This window comes from Pisolithus orientalis (genome assembly GCF_024613125.1).
Source record: "Pisolithus orientalis strain OTSU chromosome Unknown F5J12scaffold_7, whole genome shotgun sequence".
NCBI lineage: Eukaryota > Fungi > Basidiomycota > Agaricomycetes > Boletales > Pisolithaceae > Pisolithus > Pisolithus orientalis.
This window is the reverse complement of record NW_026260788.1, coordinates 937,407-958,283: the sequence shown is the minus strand read 5'-3', so window position 1 is coordinate 958,283 and position 20,877 is coordinate 937,407. Positions and strand designations below refer to the sequence as shown.

The 20,877-nt window shown below is 51.1% G+C and overlaps 7 protein-coding genes across 7 annotated transcripts; 5 read left to right on the top strand and 2 right to left on the bottom strand.

The window, feature by feature from the left end:
• Positions 1-877: 877 nt before the first annotated feature.
• F5J12DRAFT_817149 (Alpha/Beta hydrolase protein) lies at positions 878-3,096 on the top strand. Its single transcript, XM_051745116.1, has 12 exons — positions 878-1,014; positions 1,067-1,113; positions 1,173-1,363; positions 1,395-1,651; positions 1,703-1,832; positions 1,882-2,071; positions 2,130-2,270; positions 2,320-2,403; positions 2,435-2,560; positions 2,611-2,698; positions 2,748-2,775; positions 2,824-3,096. Exons 3-12 carry the CDS (start codon positions 1,192-1,194, stop codon positions 2,886-2,888), a joined length of 1,281 nt encoding a protein of 426 aa, XP_051602328.1. The 5' UTR covers positions 878-1,014; positions 1,067-1,113; positions 1,173-1,191; the 3' UTR covers positions 2,889-3,096.
• A 1,182-nt stretch (positions 3,097-4,278) lies between these two features.
• F5J12DRAFT_817134 (DnaJ-domain-containing protein) lies at positions 4,279-6,056 on the top strand. The gene is made up of 5 exons (XM_051745115.1): positions 4,279-4,514; positions 4,631-4,854; positions 4,917-4,992; positions 5,085-5,493; positions 5,550-6,056. Exons 1-5 carry the CDS (start codon positions 4,439-4,441, stop codon positions 5,908-5,910), a joined length of 1,146 nt encoding a protein of 381 aa, XP_051602327.1. The 5' UTR covers positions 4,279-4,438; the 3' UTR covers positions 5,911-6,056.
• A 525-nt stretch (positions 6,057-6,581) lies between these two features.
• F5J12DRAFT_911758 (uncharacterized protein) lies at positions 6,582-8,793 on the top strand (the record flags this gene model as incomplete). The annotated part of the gene is made up of 6 exons (XM_051749051.1): positions 6,582-6,774; positions 6,829-6,857; positions 6,932-7,113; positions 7,172-7,285; positions 7,344-8,569; positions 8,620-8,793. Exons 1-6 carry the CDS (start codon positions 6,772-6,774, stop codon positions 8,791-8,793), a joined length of 1,728 nt encoding a protein of 575 aa, XP_051602326.1. The 5' UTR covers positions 6,582-6,771.
• A 477-nt stretch (positions 8,794-9,270) lies between these two features.
• F5J12DRAFT_524359 (uncharacterized protein) lies at positions 9,271-12,133 on the bottom strand. Its single transcript, XM_051739869.1, has 11 exons — positions 11,627-12,133; positions 11,434-11,570; positions 11,223-11,380; positions 11,028-11,171; positions 10,899-10,977; positions 10,429-10,849; positions 10,227-10,377; positions 10,091-10,167; positions 9,908-10,021; positions 9,711-9,845; positions 9,271-9,650 (listed from the first exon to the last, which is right to left on the bottom strand). Exons 1-11 carry the CDS (start codon positions 12,020-12,022, stop codon positions 9,486-9,488), a joined length of 1,977 nt encoding a protein of 658 aa, XP_051602325.1. The 5' UTR covers positions 12,023-12,133; the 3' UTR covers positions 9,271-9,485.
• Positions 12,134-12,143: 10 nt separating this feature from the next.
• On the bottom strand, positions 12,144-17,243 carry F5J12DRAFT_817102 (fungal-specific transcription factor domain-containing protein). Its single transcript, XM_051745114.1, has 16 exons — positions 17,121-17,243; positions 16,737-17,068; positions 16,587-16,673; positions 15,942-16,153; positions 15,724-15,866; positions 15,194-15,646; positions 14,882-15,130; positions 14,335-14,830; positions 14,241-14,273; positions 14,050-14,188; positions 13,741-13,993; positions 13,654-13,683; positions 13,504-13,601; positions 13,352-13,444; positions 12,530-13,297; positions 12,144-12,469 (listed from the first exon to the last, which is right to left on the bottom strand). The coding sequence occupies exons 2-16, from the start codon at positions 16,957-16,959 to the stop codon at positions 12,450-12,452; spliced, it is 3,297 nt and encodes a 1,098-aa protein (XP_051602324.1). The 5' UTR covers positions 16,960-17,068; positions 17,121-17,243; the 3' UTR covers positions 12,144-12,449.
• Positions 17,244-18,562: 1,319 nt separating this feature from the next.
• F5J12DRAFT_817081 (uncharacterized protein) lies at positions 18,563-19,698 on the top strand. The gene has a single exon (XM_051745113.1). It carries the CDS (start codon positions 18,982-18,984, stop codon positions 19,369-19,371), a length of 390 nt encoding a protein of 129 aa, XP_051602323.1. The 5' UTR covers positions 18,563-18,981; the 3' UTR covers positions 19,372-19,698.
• On the top strand, positions 19,313-20,005 carry F5J12DRAFT_524310 (uncharacterized protein). The gene has a single exon (XM_051739868.1). The coding sequence runs from the start codon at positions 19,393-19,395 to the stop codon at positions 19,891-19,893; it is 501 nt and encodes a 166-aa protein (XP_051602322.1). The 5' UTR covers positions 19,313-19,392; the 3' UTR covers positions 19,894-20,005.
• The last annotated feature ends 872 nt before the right edge of the window (positions 20,006-20,877 follow it).

Here is a 20,877-nt window from a genome sequence, read left to right as displayed (position 1 = left end):
CAGAATAGCCGATCATGTCGGGGGCATCCACCACCAAGCGCTAGCCGATAAGAAACCGTTCCATACAAACGTCTCCACAAACATGCGTGGACGTGGAGTAAACGGAGGCATAGCAAAGCCTGCGATAGGTCGTTGCCTATGGTTCAGTTCCTTTGGCTTCCATGCTAAAGGATCTCCAGCGTGCAGTAGATCCTAGAGATTACGTTTGGGCAGGTGGGGGCGAGATCCTGCGGGATATGTCTGAGTAAGTATTCGGTGAGGAGCTGCACGTACTCACCTGCCAAGAAATCTAGTATCATGTCTTCCTAATAGAATGTGTAAGTAAAGATAACCTAGAACATCAGTGCTCATGTAGCTAATTTCATCATTCGGGTCCTGACGCACCCTTCAAGTATATGCATTCTTCCACTGCTCGAAAGGTTGAGACCACACCTCTGGCTTGCTTGGGTTCGCGCCAGTTGCGAGGGCAGCCAAAGCGCAGTGAACACCTTAGGACTGCGCAAAGCTGGCAGTAGATTGCAGTGACAGAAGCTTTAGATAAGACGGGATTGCAACGTGTGTGCAAGGTCGCCGCTTGCAAGAGCAAATAGTGAGAAAACGACTAGCATAATCACGAAGCTGTGAACGGAGTGCGGATCCGATGCGCAGTAGTAAGGGGAATTTTCAACCTTTCAAAGAGGCGAGGTCAAAACCAGCGAAACAAGTACAAGCGTTAGGGCCTGCCTTGAAGAGCCAGGAAGGATCAGAAGTACTTGAATAGGAGTCGGTAGGCAGGAGCCTTGCCTACCGCTGTTCCTCTCAAGGTTGTACTAGCGGCTTGCAGTATGGTAGTGCCCAAGGTGGCACCAAACAATTCAGATCGAGATTCTATTTCCCGTGCGGGCGGCGACGAGCGGCAAGCTTGACTACAGCCACGACGACATGCGAGGCACCATAACAATATTGACTTGACTGTCGTACAGTGCGAGTGGTCGGAGTTACTCCTGAACTCAACAGCTGTGGAAGCCCACGCGGGTGGGTGATAGGCGCGCTGATACATCTGACGCTTAAATATTCTTGCTGCCAGCCGCCGATGATAAGTAGCCGCGGGGGCTGCGCAGATTATCTTTCGAGGTTTGACCGGATGTCCAGAAGCCCGGGAATCATTCGGACGTCTCACATTATCTTATCAGGTGGTTGCAGTAGCCGAGGATGACGAGGATGACGTTCAGCATACCCTATACACCATCTCCCTCTTGGCCGTCAGTTAACCCGCGGCCGCTGCTTGCCATCCGACCCCACCCTGCACTGCGTACTCCCAGCCTTCCGTCACCTCCTAGACAAGACATCTTTCACAAGGATTATGTGCCTAAGTACACACATTGTACCTGCTGCCTTCCCTAGACTGGCTCCAGATATACCTCTTCCTCTTCTCGAGATCCCACCACGTTCCGATTCGATATCACCCGCTGAAAGGCAAGAAAAGGTTGCGACAGCCGTCAAACAGCTTATCGAGAGGCAAGAATGTTTCACGCAAGGGACAATGCCTGGCGGGCACGGCCAGAAACCACTTTGGAACTGCGTCAACCGCTATGTCCGGACCGATAGGTGCAATACTGCAGGGACTGGGTTGACCTTATTCGTCGCTCATGCAAATGGGTTCCCAAAGGAGGCAAGTCCAGCTATGTTTCGCTCGCAGGTTCCGTAGTAAACGGGCATCCAGATATCGGAGACTATGCTGCGAGGTCTCCTGGATTCGCCAGCTGCTCCTCTGGTGGATGAGATTTGGTCTTGGGAAGCCGTTCAACATGGGGACTCGGCGCTCTTGAACGCGGAAAACTTGAGCGGGATATGTAAGGGAATCTTAATCACGAGTAGTCGTTGAATTTAACCACTTCTCAGTTGACTGGCAGGATAATGCTCGTGACATCGCAAACTTTCTTCTGCACTACCTCCCGGACGAGGCTGCACAGACACCCTTGCCGACACGGTTGTTGCGCATTTCGCAAGCTGTGAGCGACGCCCGCAAAGCGCAGGGATACCACCAGCGGAAAATTGTCGTCGTTGGTCATTCGTTTGGCGGCACCACGTCGTAGGTTGACAGTTGCAACCTTTTGGCGTCCACATAGTTACTCACCTCTCTCGCGCAGCGCGCTGGCAGCCGTGAATTTCCCCAAGTTGTTCTCATCCCTAATACTGGTGGATCCTGTCGTCGTCAATTATGGGTCTTACGACTTTGGATCGGAGCTCATACGTGGTGCTCTGATCAGGCGTGATACTTGGTCTTCCCGGTGAGCCCCCTGGCCATTTCCGCACGTAACTCTTGTTAATTGATTTTAGTGAGGAAGCTCTCCGCCTCTTCAAACAGCGGCCGTTCTTTGCATCCTGGCACCCGGATGTCCTGAAGTCGTACGTCGACTACTGGTTTAACAACTGATCCTTCCGGTGGCGTCAGGTTGAAGATGACGCCCATCCAAGAAAGCCTATGCTTTGCGAACGTGTTCCCTCCGCTCGAGGTTTGGGAGTTGCTGGAGAAATTGGACGAGGACATTACTCTTCGATGGGTTGTCCCGGCAGTCAGGTAAAATGCCTGACTCTGATAATTCGGTCCCTAATGGCCTCGATACTTAGCTTCGTTGGAGAACAAGAGACTAAAGTAAGGGTATGGCGTCGACCTGCTAACGCATCAAACGTAGTATTTCCATTCGCTGGACACCTCGTATGTCGCTGTTGCTCTATGCTGTCCGACCTGACTTTACCCCTCACAGATAGTGCAAGAAGCCCCAGTTGAGCTTGGTAAGTATCACTCGGTTCGGGAGTTCGGCACTAAACTGAGGAAACTAGCTCGAGATATCTCCACGTTCTTGTTAGAGAAATACGGGACACCTCATTTTAAAGCAGCTTTATGAGTGCCCTCCTGCTAATCACGTCGGTAAATACATATGTACTTCCCTGATAAACTATTGAAATCTCTTGCGACTCGGGGTGGCTGGATACTTACTCGTCATCAAGTGTTGTTATCACTATCGCGCGTTCGCAAAAATCCCTAGGGCCAATAATTTTGAAGGCGTAGATTGTCTGCACATACCCCGCTGCTAGTTAGCTTTTAAGCCTGCCCATGAAGCGTTGCCCCGGCATTAGAATGCTCCGAGACATGAATATAAGCCGATTCACCAAACTCAGATCTGCCAGTTACTACGTAGCGCAACGCCCTATCCGTGACGATCGGGAATACACTACAGTGGCTAATGTGCCATAAAAGCCCCGTATACTCAATTTGCAATTTTACGAGGTGTCTCGATGATTGGGAAAGGTAGAAATGGTTTTGATCACAAACTATCAGAGCAGCGGATATCTGACGCTGTAGAACTCGGTGAAGGGGAGAGTAGAGACTTTCTGTCTTTACGTTTGCGAAGGTGCTACAGTAGCTCGGTCTCCATGCCTTGTAATAGCCCCTCTAAGCTTCTTGTTAATTCGCGTTCCAGGTCACCCAAATCGCGTAGCACTGTGTCAGTATCACCTGACCCTGTTTTTTTTCGTCGTAACGAAGGTCGGTGGATTCTCCGCGGACAAACCGTAACCGAATACGGGTCGACCAGAGCAGGATAGCCAGTACGTGTTACTTATAACATGGAAGTCGTAACAGATGCCAAATTCGATGGGTTAATTTAATGTGCAAGTGCGAGGTTCGCTGCGTGCTTCATGAGCATACGTGCTGCTGCTGTCAGTAAAGCACATATGAAGGACAAACCATCCAACCTGTGCGAAAGATAATGGCAATACGTGGCTGAAAAGGTACCGTGAGCAGCGGAAAACGATTGACCGGACAGGCCTTGCGTGTTCACCCTAAGTTCTGCCGCCGTTTACCCAAGTAGGTGTACTTGTGAAGAATGAAATAGCGAGGGAATTTTGCGGGAAGAGCGAAAGTCTATATGGAATGCCCGACCAGGAAAGGTCGAATGGGGGCATTATTTAATAATTCAGTAGACCAGCAACAGAGTTGTTGGCAATGTGTCGCAATATTAAGTGACCACGAAGGTGCCATATTCAGATACCGAGGTTTCAAAACAGATTCCTGTGGAGTCTTCTGAAAGTTAGACCATGCAATAAGTAACAGCATGATTGCATCACCTGATAACTACTTGTGCCGCTGCGCCGTGGTAGATAATCAGAGAATGTGATCAAGCGCAACCCAAGTTCATGCACCATGATTCGCTTACTCAACACGTTTATACAGCACTCCAATGGTTGATTCTCATCGAATGCGGAAGAATTTTGACCAAGTTACCCAGGTAGGAGTGACCATTTGATGCTGATGCACCGCACGATGCCAGCGACCAAAAGCACGCAGTTTGACCTCGGACATGCCCGTTGATCACGTAATCAATAAGGCCAAAGTCTGCTTGTGCAAAAGGCGTGGTGCACGACCCTCCTCCCCAAAAACCTATCTCTCGAGACGATGGCTACCCCCACAGTGCTACCTGCACTCCCACAAAACTGGCATGAACCTGCTTCGCCAGCAAAATCTATTTCCCGTACGTACATATATCGTACCAATTGATGGCGATACAGGATGGTGGGACTAACTCGAGGTTCTACTTCGATCCTGATCTCTGAAACCAAAAAATTTGGGTCGGCGATCATTATACAGCTGTCGTTCGCCGCCAACTACTACCAGCAGGTCCGGCATATCTCGCACATGTCCGAAGGGTGGTGAACAAGCTTTCCTTCGAGGAATACGACAAACAGGTCGAAGAAGAACAAAAACGGCTAGATGCCCTCCAAGCTGATGGATTGAATGGCGAAGACGATTTGGGCGTCGGCGACGAGGAAGAGTCACCTGAGCTCCTGCTACTTGATCCCAAGGAATGGAAGGCAAGTCGTTATGGGTGTTACGCCGCCTTCTATCATGGAACTGAGAGCCCGTGAACGATCAGAAACAAGACCATTACCAGGTTCTCGGTCTTTCTCATCTGCGATACAAGGCTACCTCGGAGCAGATAAAAATTGCACGTATGTATTTGATTTTCTGGCGCCCTCATACCATATCGTACATGCTTATTTGTCTGATTGGGAACCTTTACATACACGGCGGGGTGCGACAGATCGGAAGAAGGTGCTTAAACACCACCCGGACAAGAAAGCCGGTATTTCAAACAGCACCAACGATGATGCATTTTTCAAATGCATCCAAAAGGCATTTGATGTACTTACCCACTCTGAGAAGCGCCGTCAGTTCGACTCCGTCGATCCATACTACCTTGCACTGGAGGAAGATACCCCTACCGCATCTGATTTCAAGGGCAAAGACAAAGATCATGATTTCTTCTTCAAGGCGATGGGCCCAGTGTTTGAGAGGGAGGCACGGTTTAGCAAGCGGACTCCTGTGCCAATGCTTGGTGCATATGGCGATTCGAAGGAAACGGTAGAAGCCTTCTACGACTTCTGGTACAACTTTGATAGCTGGCGGTCGTTCGAGTATCTTGATAAGGAGGTGAATGAGGGTAGTGACAGGTAAGTGGCGGTAGATATACCTGCGGTCAGGCCTTTTCTGATAATGGTTCGATCAGTCGTGATGACAAGAGATACACCGAGAAGAAGAACAAGTCCGAGCGCGCACGCCGCAAGAAGGAAGATACGGTGCGATTGCGCAGCCTTGTTGACCTGACACTGGGGTTGGACCCACGTATCAAGAGGATCAAGCAGGAAGAAAAAGAAGCACGTGAAGCGAAGAAAAAAAATAAGGCAGGGAACACGCCAGCTGAGCTGAAAGCGAAAGCAGAAGAAGAAAAACAGAGAGCAGAAGAGGAGGCGAAGAGGAAAGAGGAGGAAGAGAAGGTTGCTCGTGCGGAAGCAAAGAAGGCCAAGGCCGCCGCTGCTAATGCGGCTAAGAAAGCACGAAGAGCACAACGCGCCGCGGAAGCCTCCTAAAAGAGACTCGAGCATTTGGTATGATCGTACCTATTTCTTATATGGGATGACCTGTTTGTTCGTTCCTCCCCCCGAATGATGAATGTGGTATGTCGGTATGAACCCATGGATATTATCGGACTGCACACTATGCTTGTAATGGAGACACTGGAATTTCCAATCCGACTAGTCTGGCTAGTATGGGGGCCAACGCGTGGCATTGCCCCGACACGCAGTGCGTCGGACAACCCTGCTAGTAACCAAAGCAAGACGCCACGGTATACGAGGCAACTAGCGGTCTCATAAAGTTTCATGCACACAGAATGTCACGAAAAGCTGTAGATAGCAGCTGTGGCGGAAGCTATATATGCGACGAAGAATGTTAATGCAACTTGTCTGTCACATATTCCGACACCATGGAAATGAAGTGACGCCTGCAAAGCCTCGGGGAAACGCCACAGAAGAGCAGAGGATACAAAGCTCGGGGCCATGGAGAGACGGCAACGGACTGTCTCGCAGACGGTCGTGACATGAGCCCGACATACACGAGTCTCTGAACTGTAGCTATTGTGTGCCGGGGAGGACCCACCTTTGGCAGAAAAAGCGCAGCTAGGAGACTGTTTGCACATGTTTGCTTATGCGACCACAGGCCTCTGCTAAGAGGAGGAAGCCGGGCCTGTCAACTGCTGTAAACACACCCGTCTTCCTTCCATTTGGATGGTGTTTAAAAGCCAACTGGCCACCGCATTGATGAAGTTTTCTCAGTCAAAGTAGTACTCGTTTGACGTCGCGGGCGGTGTTCCACCACCACTCGTCCCCGGCGTGTGTCTCTGTCTACTCCTTCAGGCTCCCTAATCAACCCAACAACATCTCGTCCAAACCATGGTGAGCAACCTATTCACCCCCACTTCTCACATCCTTCTCACATCTTCTCTCCAGGTTCTCTTAAACGATAAGAAATATGCTTGGTATGTCATCATACTCCGATCACGTCCCACATGGCCGACCGTGACTGCTTCACTCCAGCGAAACGTGTATAAAGGGCCATCGATCCTCTGCATGCAAACACATCCGATCGACCTCTATATGAAATAAAGAAAAAAGGTCGTCCAGTGACCCAGTGTGAACACTGCAGAGAACTCCGTAAAACCAAGCAAGTGCACGTAAAATGTCTATGCGGTCAAGATCCGAGCGGTGCAGGCGGCGAGGCGTCCAACAAAAAAGGTATGGCATCATCTTATCTTGTCCCATCGTCCCATTGCTTGACCGTACTAATTGATAGGGACAGCCAAATTGCCAGCCGTTGCTGCCTTTCCTCGTGGTCTTCCCGAGGATCTCGAGGCGCTGGCCATTCTACCTGCAATATCCGACGGATCGGTTGACTCAGATCATAGCGGTAGGCCCGACGCGCCATCCTTCTCTCCCCTGCATCTACAGTATTGACTCCCAATAAGGTGAAACTTCTCCTAGCGGCTGTAGATGTAACAAAGCAGGTCCGTGCGATTGCGCCGTCCCCCGAAAGGCGGTTCCTCGTCGTCGCTTGTCAAATCATGATGCGACTAGAGGCGATAAGCACCGCTCGGAAACTTCTTTGTCTTCGACGAAGGAACCGTTTCCTCCACTTTCTTCCCATGTCATCGCTCGCATCGCTGAATTGCGTCCCGTCCTTCCGCGTCCTGCCCGGACCCTTTCTGAAGGACCCATCCACGATCCATCCTTAGGCACTCCTCATGGCCACAACTTTCGCCATCACTCACATGACAACATGTTTTTCAGCCCCTACAACCGTGCCTACGAACAGACCCACATTCCGGATTTCGCCCATGAGCGTAAACCCACGATGGCAGCTGGAGATGGTCGCATGTTGGCCTCTTTAGCCTCTATACAACAAGACGCCATGACTGGAATATCTTCCGCAGTTGAATCATGGCAATCTATCGGTGGGGGCCCCCCTTCTTCATGTGCTTGCGGCGATTCGTGCAGCTGTCCAGGGTGTTCACAGCACAATGGCGCTGCGATCTCACCAGGCGGGGCATATGCCTCTTGCACTAATCCTACGAGCTGCACGTTTTGTCTCGATTGTACAATTTTGTCCTTCTCCGCCAATACTGCCCAGCCGTCCCTCGACACCAATTCAGATCCTCAGTCACGTGAACTCGAAGAATGGCTGCGACAGATATCCGGCTCTGCATCACCAACTCCAATGGGCATGCAGCCAACTATCAGTCCGTATGAGTTGGTCGTCAACAACCAGGTGCATGCACTGCCTAATGCCGAAGGAATCATGCGCTCGGCTGTAACACAAGCTGATAACCGCTATGGGCGCTGTCCTTCCTGCCCCGGAGGTTCATGTAGCTGCTCTGCCGGTGGGCGTCAGTGTGAACAGCCTAATGATGGATTCAGGTCGCGCACAACTTTCGCCGTGTCCGGTGAGCGTGGAGCATGCTGCGATAAGCCCGAGATGGTTTCCGGAGCTGCCATACCGCATCGGCCGCCACGCATACCGGACTATATGACCATGACTAGCATTCGGAACGGTCCGGTGACAAACGCGAACGTGCGTCAAGCAGAAAACTACCCCGAACAGGTAAATTACATGAACGGTGTCGAAGCACCTAGTCGGTCTTCTTCCACGTCGTCCACGTCAAGTCGATTGTCACGTACATCACCAATCAGTGGGGTAGGTGCGGTGATCGTACTGTCAAAGAATACTGATCTGAGAGCTCGCAGAACAACTCTGGCATGTTTCACAATGGTGCCTTAGCCGGCAGCGCTTCCCAGTCACGACCTCGGAATGTCACCGTCAATGGCTATCGCAGTTACGGACAACCCCAGGCTCCTCCACGGACTTCTGGTCATAATCAATACGACGCATACCCTGGCTTCAATCCCACGCAGTTCTGAGCTGCAGGGCGTTGACTGCTGGGACGATTTCTTATTTTTCTTTGCTCTCGATTTTTCTATCATCATTTTACCCCCGTAGTTCACTGCCATGAGCTGCACGATAGACTGTACAGTGCACACAGCTACCGAGCACCTTGGTATTTGTTACCTTTTTCGTTGTTTCTTGTGGATGTCATAATTATTATTTTGTTTACCTTCCTTACCGTTCACATACTTGGGTGTATGCTGGGCGCGTTGGGATATGGTATTTTGATCAAGAGTTTCCTATGATATTCTTTTTTCTACTCTTGTCTCCCTCGTCTCGTGTTTGGCCGCGCCCATCGGGTAACAACGTGAAGTAGCAGTCGAATCGAGCAGCCTGGTTTCCTTTTTTTTTTTATATTTGAGTTTTTCTAGTGCCGAAAGGCGTCTTCGATGTGCTGGTCACGATGTTTTTGAGTTTGTTGATCTGGAAGTCATGTCATGAGCCACACTTGAACGACCCCCATTGGGAAGGTATTAAGTTCATTATGATCATAGTTGGCCCCACGTACGCCAGGCTGTGGGTGCCAGCAGGGGAATGCACTAGGATAGATACAACTGGGGCAATTGAGGTCAAGAGATCAGTGCCACATGTATCACAGATGATGGCGATGGCTTAAAGATAGGAGAACCAGCGGAAAGTAAACCCTCGTTGAGAGTATGTGATTTTCTCACGACGTGTCCATCCCGTCATTCCGCCTCTCTAGATCTGTCAATTGAACAGTCTGTTGAAATGTGACATTCGGCGGAGATGGCGAGTGGTCTTCCTTGATGTCCTTGACGAGCTCTTGCGGCAGCTGAGCAAGAAATGCTTTGTTACACTCCTTCACGTCGTCCTGTGGGTTGAACATATTATGAGAAATGCTGCCGAAGTAGTAAGTTTAGGACCAAGGCACCTTAATCTCCCGAGGCCAAGGCAAGGAGGTGAGACGTTCATTTTCATCTGGCCGATATCTCGAGTAGAGTAGGAGATAAGGTCCAGCACCGAGATGCAAACCGGTGGTATCGCCTTGGACGGATTCTTCTGTGACCTGGCAGTCGTGTTCATAGTGAATATCAGGCGGTTGAAATGACCGTTAACAGAGTCGATTACCTGCTCGATCAGAGAATCCGCTATCTTCCACCATTGACCTTTATCGCGGACATAGCAATAGAGATGCTTTCGACCATAAAGGCCATCATGCATGAACACGACTCGCAAGTCGTACTAATGAGGAAATATGTATAAATAATCTCACACATCAGAAGCATGGAGAATGTAAGCGATCACACACACCCTGACTTGTTTCAACTCTGGACAATCAAGTAATGCCAAAGCTTCTTCCCGCATCCTGTGTATCATTTGATCGGTGGCTACCGATTTGCTAAAATGAGCCAAGCAAACATGAAACCGAGGAAACGAAAGTGCCGACCCTTGATTTCTAACTCAACCGCCTCAAGAATACTCTTGAGTTTTTCGGTTGTTATCTTGATAGATGAAGCGCGTTCTGGGTCTCCTTTATCATCGGCAACGCGCTCGTAGTAGTAGATGGTTGAACGTAAATCTTTCAAGGTATCTTTACCCTAGGGAACGGGGAACTGAGGTATGAAGAAGTTTTGTAGGCAAAAACTCACGTTAAAGTGGGTCATGGACTTCTTATGCAATATAAGCTTTTGCACGTCCGAGAACATCTCGTGCTGCTGTCTACGTTTGGCCTCCGCAAGCTCAACGTTTTCTTTGAGGAACTGGTCAAGGTAGATGGATCTCGGATACACGAACGGCTTCGCTGTTGTGTTGATGCCGGTACTGTTCAGGTAGGATGATGAGGGCTTAGATAATTGGAAGGCGACCACTTCTGAGGGTTCAACGATGACACTTTGCTTCTCCGGTGCGTCCTGAGGTTTGGAGAGCTGGGCCGAGAGGCGTCCAATCAAATCATTGGCGTCGCTGCCGCTATTGCCTGGGTTGATGTCAATTGGCACAAGGGATGTCTCCTGTTGCACTTGTATATGGTCACCGGCATTGTCACCGTACAAAAAATGGAACAGGCGTGAGCTAGAGATTGATGAGCCATGGTTCCAGAATATCGTAATGAGGGTACTACTTCGGTGGAGGCTGGCCACAAAGAACGAACTGGTCCACAAATGATTTCTCTAGGATCGCCACCAGCCTCGCGTAGAACTCTTCATATCGAGTGAGTTAATCTTCGTCCGCGAAAGACCAAATCACTCACTCCGTGACAGCTCTCCTGGCGGGTTCGCCAGGCTAGTCCAAGGTTCGATGTCAAAAGCACAAAGGTGCTTATCGACATTGAGGTCACACAGGCGGGCGAGGTCCATATGAGTGAATATTTCACTGAGGGCCCAAAGAGTAAAGTCTACGAGAGTATCAGCACAACAGACCTATCACACACCCGTTCACCAGTTACCTGCACCGCTCGTAGGAACGTTGACCTCCGCCATTCCAGGAGTCACGGCTGGTCGCCAGGACGCCATCCGTTCCCTCACTTGGGGCACGTAGAACAAACCCTGAAGAATGGCTGCTGCATAGCACATTGTGTGAATCGAAGGCCGCAACACGACAGGGCTGTGATCGGGTGGCATTAGTTGGACAACATCAGCAACGTTTACAGGACTAACCACCCATCTCTTCTCAGCTGCTGCTCGATAGGAAACGGTTCCAAGGCGTCAGAATCATTGACGTTATTGTGCTCCAGACTCGCTTCGATAGCGCGTTCGAGGTTTTGTAGGTAATTGGCGTCATGGTTGCTCTCTGGCTGGAAGTCACTGCGGTTAGCTCGGTATCATGCCCGTCATTGCCATGGAGGTATACATTAGACTGCACCATCGCCCAATTCGGATCCGGGGGTCGCTCACTAGGCCCAAAGACCGGGGCTGGTTGCTGTATCATGCTCATCGACTCCTTCATCGCGCGTTGAAGATCGCTATCGTCGTCGACCCCTGTCAGATCGACCACAGGGGTGTTCGGTCTCACGATAGAGGGGACAGAAGGCTGCTTTTGGCTGACAACATCCATCTGCGAAACTGACCTCCAAAGTTGATTGTCCTCTCCCCGCTCACCCTCGAGCATGGCCGAGGCCGCTTTCTCTACGTCTCCCTCGTATTTTCTGAGTACTCTCTGGGCGACCTCGCGATCGACATGGTCGCCCATCATGTCGGTCAGTAATTTTACATTTTCAGCTTCCTTAGCCTCGTCGATCATGAGCATTTCACGGTGTTGCTGTCCGAGTTAGTCGCTGGCGTTGTCCTGGTCCTGTAGACACTGGTGTGGGGTCGTGGGAATCTATTGTACCAGGATATCACTTGACAACGTCCGAAGTACATAACAAGGTCTCGAGAGCGGGTATCTTCTATTAAAACACAATCGGTATAGCTACTGATACATCAACTCTGGCCACTCTTTCGGCCGGGATATCAAACTAGTAGAGGGAACCTAAAACGTTAAGCATATCAAGCCAGATTATACAAATAAAGCCCTGGGTATATAATAAGACAGCAACGAATGAGTCCGATAGTCTCTAGAAATTCGGTCAATGGATAACAATCGGAGACCTTTGGATCCGTGTGCCCCATTTTAAGTGGGCACACATTCAAAGCGGATAAGTGGGTCATCCCACATTAAGGGGAGTAATTAGTCATGACGGTGGATGATTATCTACGGTTTGCTGGTCAGCGAAACAACGCCTCCCTGCGTTTGGTCAGACGGCACACTCACTGTAAACATTCCCATACTGCCCGTTAAGGTACATCTCGACCTGAGGCGGCGGATGAGGTGGCTGGCTGGAATGACGGCTCTCGGGATGGGAGTACATGATCCCCATCTGGCCAAATGATGTGTAGTCATTCCAGTACTGAGGATACCGTGCCCCGCTAACTTGGTCGTACCCTTGCTCACCCTCGTTTGAGTGCCCGTGTAACCGGCCTTGCCCATGGTGAGATGTCACTGACTGTGGCTGCCTCCGATCGTCAACCAGTCCAGTACTATACGTCTGAGAGAGCACCGACGTGGACAATGTCCCCGGATAGGGCAAGTACGGTCCACTACCCCCGTCGTCATTCCACGGAAAGAACGAAGAAGGTTGCCCTGGCGAAACTCCCTGCGGAAACTCGTCCGGACTGGGGGTGGCGCTGGCATCTCCAGCTACAGTGCCGTACTGCGTAGAGCGCCACGCTTGGGCGTATGGCGCCTGGGATGGTACGATATGGTTTGCATCCCTGGACAGTGTTGGCACGTGTGTAGAACGGGGCTGATCATATTGGCTTCCGTCCGTTTCAATGAAGTGTTCGGCGGTGCGCTTCTGACCGGACGGCGAAGCTGCGTAGTGGGGGCGTGGTCGGGGCGGAGAATGCGAGAGAGGATTGCATGTGCGCAGCAGCTCGTGGGCGCGGGCTGCTGACGGCCAAACAATCTCCATGTCTTCAAGTGCTTGCATACACCTGCCCAAGCCCAGTTGCGCTTGCGGGTCATCAGGACACAAGGACACTGCAATGTACCCATGGGTTAGCGGAGCCATGACAGTCGGTGAATGGAGCTTACGGTTTGTAATGTGCATGATTCCGGCTGTGAACACGTAGAAGCACAGAAACATTGGAGCACGCTGTAGGCAGTACTTTTCTCGATAGAAAGAGACTACGTCAAACAGTATCAGTCAAACAATCTCATTTTCTGAACGGACATAAGTGACTCACCAATAGAAGCAATGTGATTCGCAGCTGCGACGCAGAGCTCGTAGTTCTTCTCGCTAGAAGAGCGGCCTTCGATGTCACTCGATGATGATTCTCCTCTCCTTGCCAGGCCATCAGCACTTTGTCACAGAAACAAGTATTGGTTGTGCTTACTTCTTGTTCCCCATATACACCTGACGGATGCTGAGATAGTTTTACATCATGTCAGCAACAAGAAACTTCGCTGACAATGAGACATACAAGGGCCGATGCAGTAGCAGTGCCGTGCACCAATACTGCATATGCAGCGTCAAGATATGTGGAAGGGGAACACTCTTTCCGTCCGGCACATGCCAGTTTCCCGATGAATCATGGCGTAGTTCAAACCGGAGATGTCCTGGTAAATTATGATACCACTTATCGAGTTCGCTCTCCAGACGAATTAATTCTGCGTGGCGGTAAGAAGCAGTTCCACTACAATAGATTGATCGCAGGATAGGCGAAAGGATAGTAGCTGAAACAGTGGTAAGTGAAGGAGCTGAGTGTACCAGATTGCCATCCGCGACTTACTAAGAGTGGCAGAGGCGGTGAAACATGTGATTATGTGCCCCGTAACTGGTATTGGGACTTCCACCTCCGGACGGTACCCATGGCCGTTGACATCCGGTGGCACCGAAGCATGTGTGGCCCATGGCTCCATCTCTTCCGACTTCGACAAACTTTTAACTTCCGTCCAGCGGAAGGACTACATGGATACTCACCTCGTCCGTGCTGGGCAAATGCGTATTGCAGTCCTTCCCGGCAATGGCCAACGGCCTCCCTATGTAGGTACTAATGTAGGCATCCAAGTGTAACGCATCCCCACCAGATCCTCCTCCGCTCTTGCAGTTCACAATCACTGAATAGCCTTCCAAAGTTTGCACGGGACCATCCGTCCGCGGAGCGGTGCATGCCGAGGTCCTGCGCCATCCGCACCGCCATACCGGTATACATCCACGCTTGGGCCATGGCACCAATGCCAAGTTCACGGTAGCTGAGTAGCAACAGTGCTTGAACAGTAGATGGTCGAGATGATGCGTAAGAACGGTCGAGTAGGACCTTGGCTTGGGAGAAGTGATCGTCGCCGGCAGCCCACATCTCAAGAGGTTCTGGAGGTCGCGTAGACGGTGACGATGAACGAGTAGTGGGCAGAGGTGATGACAACGCTGAGTAGCGGGCCGCAATGGAGAACATGCTCAAGAGAAGTAAGGGAGAGGCGTGATGTCGAAGGCGAGTGAAAGGTGAACGCGAAGTACGGGATTCGTGCTCGCAACCATCTCCATCAGACGAAGGACTGTCCTTCTTTTGCATACTAACAAGCCGATTCAATAGGATGAGAAGTGTGTAAAAGTATCACACTAACCTCTTGTATGACTCCCAGAACGCGCTCTTATGCAAAATTGGGAACGACGCATGCACATACGTGAAATACAGTTCAAGTAGGTGCTGCTGCATGGAAGAGTCGGGTAAGTGGATCTCCAGGCTGTCCTCCGTAAAGGAAAATAACGACAAATGTCCGGGGTTCCCTGCCGCAGTGTCCATAGACTGATCCGTTGGTGGATTTGAAGAAGAGGCGGGGATTGGCGGCCAAACACGGGCCTTTGGGAAACGCCTGCGTGAACACGACGGTTAACTAAGCTCAAAGCCAAACCCCAGCAACGAAGTGGTTACTGACCAAATCCCACCCTCGTTCCTCGCCTCGTCTTTGGCGTTGATGCCCAGAATGTGCAACCCGCTGGCTTCCCCATGATAGCGTATTTGCTCATCCTCGTTGAGACTCAGCAGTCCAAAGGCACCGGTGACGTCCTCTTCAGTCACGTCACCAGCGTCCGCTTCGCTGCACACCACAGAAGTTTCACCCGCGCGAGAAAGGACGGGTGAGGACCCAGGACTAGCGCTTAGAAGAGGCGAACGAGGGTTGGAGCCTCCCCTTGGACAGATGCTGAGGTCATCGACGTCTCCTTCGAGGCGTCGTCGTCGTCTCCTTAGTAGATCGCTTTCTCCAACGTTTGGCTCCCCTTCTCGAGAGGGAAGTGTTTTGAAAGAGCCCAATTTCGTGCGCGAGGGCCTAGTGTAAAGTGTACGAGATAAAATGGAGACTACTTCGTCCTGCCATTCCGTAGATGGACTTCAAAATCAACGTCGTTGGTAAAGGGAATAATGACGTTAGTGTCATCGAGGGAGGGAAATAACGGAAGTGCTCACTGAGTGGTCTGAAGATTAAAGGAACCGGAGCTCCCAGCTTGGGAATGGGCATTCGACCGCGACTTGGTCTTTCCAGTTTTACGACCTCGTACGCCATAAGGGGTCATATCTACGCGGTTCAAAATTTCCCTCGCCAGTGTGTCCTATGAGAAAGATACAATATTAGCGTGTGGACGTGCTAAAACTTCCATCCCTACAAGTACACCCACAACACGCACCTTTCTTAGCGCAGCCAGGACACTAGTTAAGCTTCCGTCCTTCTCGGCACCGTCGTCCCGTTCCCTGCTGCTGTTCCCTTTCTCAGACCTGTCGGCCTCTAGAGCAAGCAGGATGCCGAGCAGTGCCTCTGTTTGGTGTAGGCGCGCCTCAATGGCATCGATGTACCCTTTTGGAGGGCCACGCTTACGGGAGGGCCCGAGGAAAGTGCAAGCTGTACACCAAAAATGGAGAGTAGAATTCGGAAACGAACGTTTAAACATCCGATCATCGTGGGATGTCGCCGCAGTCGTACGCCCCAACCCGACGGATTGCGCCACACCCACCACAGGCCACCCGGTCGAGCGTCGCCGCAATAGTCACGTAGGGCGATAATCAGATAAAATCGATACGGCGGAAATTGCACAAGAGGAGTCATGACGTAAGGAGGCACCACACATCATATGTAGCACAGTTATTCAATGGGTCGCATGGGAAACGGAGGGGACAATTAATGTGACAGCGGGTGGTGAAGCGAAGGGTCGCAGGCGATCGCAAGAGGAACGAAATGACCGGAGTAAGTAGCCGACACATTTGTACAGGAGACAAGAAATGCATGCCATTCAGGTCAGTGACAAGGAGCATATGAAGTGATCGGGGGAACATACGGGTGCCGAGCATCGTGCAGTTTTTGCAAGCTGCTCCGTCGGTAGTACGTTCGCACTTGCACTTACTCTTCCTGCATTGATCACAGGCTGGCGAGAGATATATTATCGGTGTGGCCAGGGGGGTCGACTGTTGACTTAAGGATGACATACCTTTGCTGCTCCTACGTCTGATAACCTTGTCTGCCTGCCCACCATGCGAGGAACCAGAATTAGATGGTACTGGGAGCTCCCCGATATCATCCCCGTCGTCATACTCGTCGGTGTAAGACGTCTCGGGGATGTCGATGGGCATATTGGAACCGTGAACAGGACCAGCGTGGGAACGTTTGAAGTTCCACCCATCCGAGGAGGAACTGGAGTGTGGGGGAACCATCCCGAAGCGCAGTGGGTGACGGTGGTGATCAGTGAGGAGGGACTGGGTGGAATTAGGTGATTTGAGTGAGCCAGCAGGTGGCGGCGAATGGAAGGTCAATTCTTGCAAAGTTGAGAGCGATGTATCAGAATAAGGCGGCGTATAACGTTCCGATTTGACAGAACCGGAGCTGGCGGAATGGGCTCTAGCCGGTACAGGGAAGGTAAAGGCAGAGTGGCGGTGTGCTGGACGGAGGTGAGGATGGTCCGGGAACGATGGTACTGTATGAAGGAGTGGGGGATCTGCTATGAAGTACTGTCTGTTAGTAGAGGTTTCGAGGGCCATGATCAGGAGGGCTGGGAGGGGGAAATACGGCACAGAAATATGGCCAGGACATGAGGAACCGTTGGCCCCTTTCAATACTTTAACGACATCCCACTGGCGGTCCGCCGGTTACCTCACCAGGCTAATAACTCCGTAGTGGCCGACCAGTGTTATCGATACTCACTGCTACGTAGTACGACCCTCCAGCGGGACAACGGGCAATCGAAGATCGAGACGAGACCACGTAAGTGACATGGAATAAGAAAAATAAAATAAAAAAGAATTTGTTTGTTGCCGTCGTCTGTGCTGCCAGCCAGCACATCAAATTCTCATGTCGCCGAAGTTGAGCCGCAACGAGGCGCCCCCTTGACTCCCCTTGATTAGTGCCCTTGGCATTTTGAAAGTGACCCACTCATCGGTAGGCTTCTGCTGGCAGAATGATCACATCAATTGAGTATTACTCATTTTCGGAATTAACGACCCATCGCGGTTCCGGTGCTATGGTTCCATGCACGACAAGCAGTCAAGTTGTGGGCAACACACAGACTGAAAAATGCACTATGTGTGTGGGTTGTCAGCTACCTTCAATGATTCCACCTCTTCGAAAGTTCACACTGACCACGGCCCGAATCCGCACAATCGACCCTGCGAGGCGGAAAACACACGACCTGCACGACCACTCCGACGATCGCTGTCGCAAGCCATCCTTGGGGCAAATCACGATATGGCACTGCCGCATGACTACCCTGACAGGGTGGCGTAAGGTCATCTTCCTCTTCAAATCATTACAATCAGCACTCAACAGCCCCGCGTCCCGAGGACATGCCTTTTTTTGTCTACAGCATGTTATTGGTCCAGACTGTCCGAAGCCTGACACTAGACTTTTCGCCCCGATCTCAGCTTCTCGCTATTCCATTCACTGACCCAGCGATGAGGGGGGGTACCCTTGGGGTTGGCAAATCCAAAGACACTCTGTAACATGACCACCTTTACCTATCTCTCCTCCTCGGATGCATTGTTTCAGACGCGATCGGAGATTTGCCTTTCCGGGCGCAACTTTGTATTTTTCATCTCAATTTGGTAAGCAAGATCCAATCTCATGATAACGAGATCCAACACTTAGCCTAGAGGTCCCCTCCGCACCAGTACCAAAACTTGACGGGTCTCAGCTCAGAGTTCAAGTACGATAACGCTGGAATCACACTTGTTATATGCAGTGCCACTGCTCGTACGTGTTTCATGTGGTCACACCTCAACTGGTTCGCAGACCGGAGGACGCGGAACACTGGTCTTGTATTGTGGGAAGAAAAGAATGAGTTAGGGCGTGTCCGCCCGTCGGCGCCCATCGTCATTGCTTTCCGCAGGACTACCATCTTTCATCGCGCAGGCTACATCGTTTCTGATTTGTCTGCAGATCTCGGTCAACCCAAGCCATGGGCTAAGAAATCACCCACGGTATCGAGCTCTCGTTCGATTTTTTCCGTCTGTTCCGTCCAATGGTTCAGGTTCAACTGCCGTATACTTTGTGGGGCGTTGTCGTGACAATTTTCAGGTTCTTCGCATCAGAGTCTGGTTTCTCTCGCCATGGCATTTCTCAACGGGCCAACGCAAGAAACAGCTTCTAACCAGGCACCGAGGTTTCTTCTATCGCATGCGGCTGCTCCGGCTAGCACGTGGCATGTTATCGTTGCCTGCAGGGGCAACCCAATCCAATAAGGGATGCCGGGCTGGGCGCTGGCGCTGCATCTTGCCACGTGTTATGCCCGCCCTTGTCGGATACCGAGATGCCACGCCCTGTTCTCTTTTTTGACATGGATATGTTCATTGGCAAACGTTTCCATGCTGTCACCAGAGACATTGGCTTGGCACGTTTGCCCCCTCCCCAAGGATCTGCGGCAGTGCACTGGACTAAGAAGTCGAAGTCGTCGAAGCCTTTTTCCAACTCCGAAGCCGCATCCCCGCCCTTATAACTCTAACATCTATTTGGGCAAGGAGAGCCCAGTACTCTGTCACTCTGGTCGCTGTGCAACTCAGCCTGTTACCGTCCGGACACGACTTTCATCAAAACCATCGTCTTCATCACAACGTAAGCCCAATTTCCACCGGTGACTGTCCCGAGATAATGCAGTGATGGAACCGTGTGGCCCACAAAAAAATTTCAACAATTTTCTAACTTTGCCGTTAATCCGAATCGGACCCTCATCAAGGATCCATCACTGGGAGTCATCAACTTACGACCGCGGTTCCGTAGGTACTATGTGGTTGACCGTTGACCCTCATCCTCGCTGCTCCACAGCTTGGCCCTTGGGTCGCACACTAGGGGATAAGGGTTTCGGTCCGGTGAAGCGAAGGTCTTCAGCATTACTCAAAGTTTCGGTCTACAGTAAGTGTGTAATAGTTCTGTGGGTGCGATATCCATACTCTTTTTTGGACGTGCATTTCATATTCATATCTATCCTGATCTGGATTTCTCCGCTACGATTGCGGCTACTAGCGTCGAAGTTTGATATGCTACCCGACCTACCCGTTGTTCGTTTTTTGTCTTTTGCTCAGCGAAGCGCCAAGTTTGGGTGGAAGGGTCATGCGGTGCTACCACGACCATTCCAAGTGCGGGCCTCGCCTCTGACCTAATTCCAGTATCTCATGGACGTCGTTTTTACGCGTGTTATTATCTTCGCCTTCTGACGGACAGCCTGCAAGTCCCTTAAGCAGCTGCTCGCACGGTTCTTTATCTTCGCTACGGTGAATGACCAGCTGGTCTTTGGAACTTACTCGGAGCCCGCCTGTTGTTACCTGATCGTACGTCAATCGTCAAGATCAGCGCGTGTCAGCAGCATGATGATCGAGATCGACAAGGAATGAAACGGAAAATAACTGGTCGGTGTCATCCGCAATGTCACTTCACTCTGCGGCACAAGTCAACAACTACGATGAGATTCATGACGTCGAATGTCCATCGTGTATAACAGCCTAGGTGCGTATGACCTTTCCAGACATTGTAAAGCTATACAAAGCGACCACGAAACTAAGTCAGAGGAATGCCACTAGAAGTCGAGGAATTTCAGAGTACCTACTAGCTGTGGCTTGAAGTCTCAAAGGCTATTATAAAAGCGTATGCGTAACAGCCAGTGAAAGTTGGGTCTGGCGGACGCGAAGTTTAGGGTCCTCTTCAAGCAGTACATAACAAGTTCACGTTTCTAACTCCGAGGTGATCTTGCTCTTCGCCCCCCCTGTCGGGTACGTCTTACCATGATCTGGTGACTTCGGAATCCTCTACTATAATATCTTGCAAGCCATTGGTGTTGCAGCACGTGGAGATGAACGAACGGATGCAAGGGTCGTGCAGGAAGTAAGGTTCTACGATGGATTTGGTGAGCACTATACGCCACTAATGGCCTCCGAAGCCAGCCGGCCAGGAGGCGTCCGCAGCTTCACAGAACACGTTCAATAGGAATCTTGGGAAGTTATGGCATTCCTGCACGTACCCAGTGCCATAAAACTTCCTTCTTTCCGCTGCTTGCCCCGCATGTTTCTCCGAGTCACCGGAGTGTGGACCGGTATTCTCTGGAGCCCACAGTTCTAGGCGAGGAAAGCAAGGGCTCTAAGACAGTCGTG

Coding starts and splice junctions, on each gene's coding strand:
- F5J12DRAFT_524359 (XM_051739869.1), bottom strand. CDS start 12,022: ATGCTCATGATCGACGAGGCTAAGGAAGCTGAAAATGTAAAATTACTG. Junction 11,571..11,626: donor GGGCGATGGTGCAGTCTAAT/GTATACCTCCAT, acceptor AGTGACTTCCAG/CCAGAGAGCAACCATGACGC. Junction 10,850..10,898: donor TGTGGCCAGCCTCCACCGAA/GTAGTACCCTCA, acceptor ATCAATCTCTAG/CTCACGCCTGTTCCATTTTT.
- F5J12DRAFT_817134 (XM_051745115.1), top strand. CDS start 4,439: ATGGCTACCCCCACAGTGCTACCTGCACTCCCACAAAACTGGCATGAA. Junction 4,993..5,084: donor GGAGCAGATAAAAATTGCAC/GTATGTATTTGA, acceptor GGGGTGCGACAG/ATCGGAAGAAGGTGCTTAAA. Junction 5,494..5,549: donor GTGAATGAGGGTAGTGACAG/GTAAGTGGCGGT, acceptor TGGTTCGATCAG/TCGTGATGACAAGAGATACA.
- F5J12DRAFT_817149 (XM_051745116.1), top strand. CDS start 1,192: ATGACGAGGATGACGTTCAGCATACCCTATACACCATCTCCCTCTTGG. Junction 1,364..1,394: donor TGTGCCTAAGTACACACATT/GTACCTGCTGCC, acceptor GACTGGCTCCAG/ATATACCTCTTCCTCTTCTC. Junction 1,833..1,881: donor GGAAAACTTGAGCGGGATAT/GTAAGGGAATCT, acceptor ACCACTTCTCAG/TTGACTGGCAGGATAATGCT.
- F5J12DRAFT_524310 (XM_051739868.1), top strand. CDS start 19,393: ATGGAACCGTGTGGCCCACAAAAAAATTTCAACAATTTTCTAACTTTG.
- F5J12DRAFT_817081 (XM_051745113.1), top strand. CDS start 18,982: ATGCCGGGCTGGGCGCTGGCGCTGCATCTTGCCACGTGTTATGCCCGC.
- F5J12DRAFT_817102 (XM_051745114.1), bottom strand. CDS start 16,959: ATGGTTCCCCCACACTCCAGTTCCTCCTCGGATGGGTGGAACTTCAAA. Junction 13,684..13,740: donor CTGCTACTGCATCGGCCCTT/GTATGTCTCATT, acceptor AAACTATCTCAG/CATCCGTCAGGTGTATATGG. Junction 12,470..12,529: donor GCAGTATGGGAATGTTTACA/GTGAGTGTGCCG, acceptor AGCAAACCGTAG/ATAATCATCCACCGTCATGA.